At 47.3% G+C, this 2,625-nt stretch overlaps 1 protein-coding gene across 1 annotated transcript in view; it reads left to right on the top strand.

Moving 5' to 3' along the window:
• The first annotated feature begins 204 nt into the window (after positions 1–204).
• LOC107104919 (nuclear receptor subfamily 2 group F member 6-like) overlaps positions 205–2,625 on the top strand; it is a 7,598-nt gene continuing 5,177 nt past the window's right edge. Inside the window, exons 1-2 of the mRNA XM_015405036.1 lie at positions 205–880; positions 1,134–1,805. Coding sequence (XP_015260522.1) covers positions 1,537–1,805 — 269 coding nt within the window. The 5' untranslated portion in view covers positions 205–880; positions 1,134–1,536. The remainder of the gene's footprint in view (positions 881–1,133; positions 1,806–2,625) is intronic.

Raw genomic sequence — 2,625 nt, forward strand, 5'->3', positions numbered from 1 at the left:
TGACTCTAATGGCCATATAAGGCAGCCAGCACCATGGTAACCACAGGGCTTGAATAGCAGTGTCAAATCCCTGGGAGCACACACACACACACACACACACACAAACACACAGAGCGCCCCCTCCCCCTCTACATACACTCCTGCACCCTCCCTTTGCCTCTATTTGCTGGATCCCTCTCCAACACACAAATAGGTTGGAGGGAAAAAAGGATGAGATGCAGAGAAATCTAAGCAGTGTTTCGCTTCTTGGGGCATTTCAAATTATAATCTGATTTGGGCACCAGAGAGAGAGGCAGAGGGGGGGAGAGGAGCACCCATTCCTTATCGTCACCCCCTCCTCCCCTCCTCCTGAGCCACAGGGAGGGAAAAAAGGCTTCATGCTGACACACACACACACACACAGAGGAAAACAGTATACAAGGCCGCAAGTCATTAGTTCTTGGTGGGCAAGCACTGACAAAGGACTGAGGGAGAACCTGCATGGGTGCCTGACTGGAGATCATCCACAGGGATTAGAGCTGAGCAAAAAGCTCTCCTTTAATCTGATTTTTTTTTTTTCTGTGTGAGGAAGGATCCCGATCAGACCCGCACACAGCGGCCAGTGGATCGGCTGCACTTCCTCCCGTGTGCTGATCTGATTGTTTTGGATGCGAGGACAAGCCGCGGGCGGTCCGCGTCGCCTTCAACCGCCGCAGCCGGCGAAGAAGAAGAGGACAGCAGCCAACGATTAAACGAGCAGTGACATTTTTTTTTTCTTGTGTGTAATTTCTTCAGAATGCTGCTTAGGTCGCCGCAGAACAGGGGAGCCGTGCTCTCTGTCTCACTGGATTAAATAAAAACGGCTTTCTTTTTCGGCTTAAGACAAACTCTTTGTGTTGAGGTAAGGTTACACATTTTGTGTTTGGTATTTTTTATTTATTTTTTTCTGTTTGTGTGCGTGGTATGGGCTGCTGTAAGGGGGGCGGTCAAACGCTCCTCAGGCATGTGCTCAGGCGAGCCGCGCTGAGGTCCTTTTTCAGCCATTACTGCTCGGGTGACGAATGGACTCAGAACAGCAGCCGGACCGCCCTCAGCCTTTGAAGCAGCCTGTCTCTAAACACTCTTTCACTTAAACTCTGTTTCTCTTCTTAAAGGTTTTTTATCTGCGGTGTTTCTTCCTTTTTACGGGACAACACGGACACACTGAACCGAGTGAGGGGAATTTTTGGCGTTGAAGTCCAAAGGAATGCTGAAGTAAAAGTTGCCCTTCTGACTCTATTTCCAGGTCATAGTGAAGTGGGCGGGGCTTGTTTTTTTTTTTTTAACGCCTAAACGGCCCCATTTTTACTACTAAAACTGCTTTTTTTTTGTCCCGAACACTTTCCACACTACTAGTTGGGCTTTATTTGGTCACTAAATGAAGATAAAAGGGAAGCTGAAGAGGTGTTAAACCCAAACGCACAGCACCGTCCGGACTCTGGGCTCTTTTATGACCGCATCCAGAACCCTCGGCTGCCTGGCCTCATTTTTCTTCCGTGCTGATTTGGTAACCAAGCGATGGCCATGGTGAGTGGGGGCTGGGGAGATCCCAACGGGGGCACCAACGGGCTCGGGGACAAGGGCTACCTGCGGGGGGATGAGGAAGACGGCTCCCCGCAAGCCGGGGGCAGCGACATGGAAGCCGGGGATGAGGACAAGGCCTGCGTGGTGGACTGCGTGGTGTGCGGGGACAAGTCCAGCGGGAAACACTACGGCGTGTTTACCTGCGAGGGCTGCAAGAGCTTCTTCAAGAGGAGCGTGAGGCGTAACCTCAGCTACACATGCAGGTGACGTGATGCATCATGGGAGTTGTATTGTTATTGACTCTGCTGTACTCAAAAGTCTGCTCTTTGGTATGTTCAGTTGAACTTTTTGGCAAAGTAATATTTCTAATTTTAACGGAGCTTATTCATTAAACAAAACACAATTCCCTATTCTGATTTAAAACAAAATTGAATAAATCAAATTTATGGAGTGGAATTAGTTCCATAATTCTTTCAGTTCAGTTTATTTCTCTAGCACCAATTCACAACACATGTCATCTCAAGGCTCTTTACAGTTCAACCAGATCATCCAGTCAAATTGATTCAAAGTTTCCCATCTAAGGAAAACCAGCTGATTGCATCGACTCATTGACTCCAATGCAATCCCTCACAATAAGCATGCCTGTAGCGACAGTGGGGAGGAATAACTCTCTTTTAACAGGAAGAAACCTCCAGCAGAACCAGGCTCAGAGTGAGCGGCCATCTGCTGAGGCCGACTGGGGTTCATGGAGACAGAATCAGACGCGGAAAAAGAAGCAGAGATATAAAAAAGCAACAGTAAAAGGCGTCCCTGCCCAGAAAACATGCAGCTAGGCTTATAATAAAACAAAAAAAAGGATACAATAATCACATGTTACACGGATCTCAATTTTAACAAAATATTAATGAGTATTACAACATTGTATAGCAAATGTAAAGGATGGCATAGTATGAGATTAAGGTGAAATGAAGGCATGGCTGCTGAACTCTTTAATAAATCCCAGATGGATGCACCTATCAGCTGAAGCCCTGTTAAAGTCATCCGGCCGATGTGTCAGATTATCTCTAATACGGAGAACCAAAA

Source organism: Cyprinodon variegatus, unplaced genomic scaffold (assembly GCF_000732505.1).
Source record: "Cyprinodon variegatus isolate N-32 unplaced genomic scaffold, C_variegatus-1.0 Scaffold1952, whole genome shotgun sequence".
NCBI classification, from domain to species: Eukaryota; Metazoa; Chordata; class Actinopteri; order Cyprinodontiformes; family Cyprinodontidae; genus Cyprinodon; species Cyprinodon variegatus.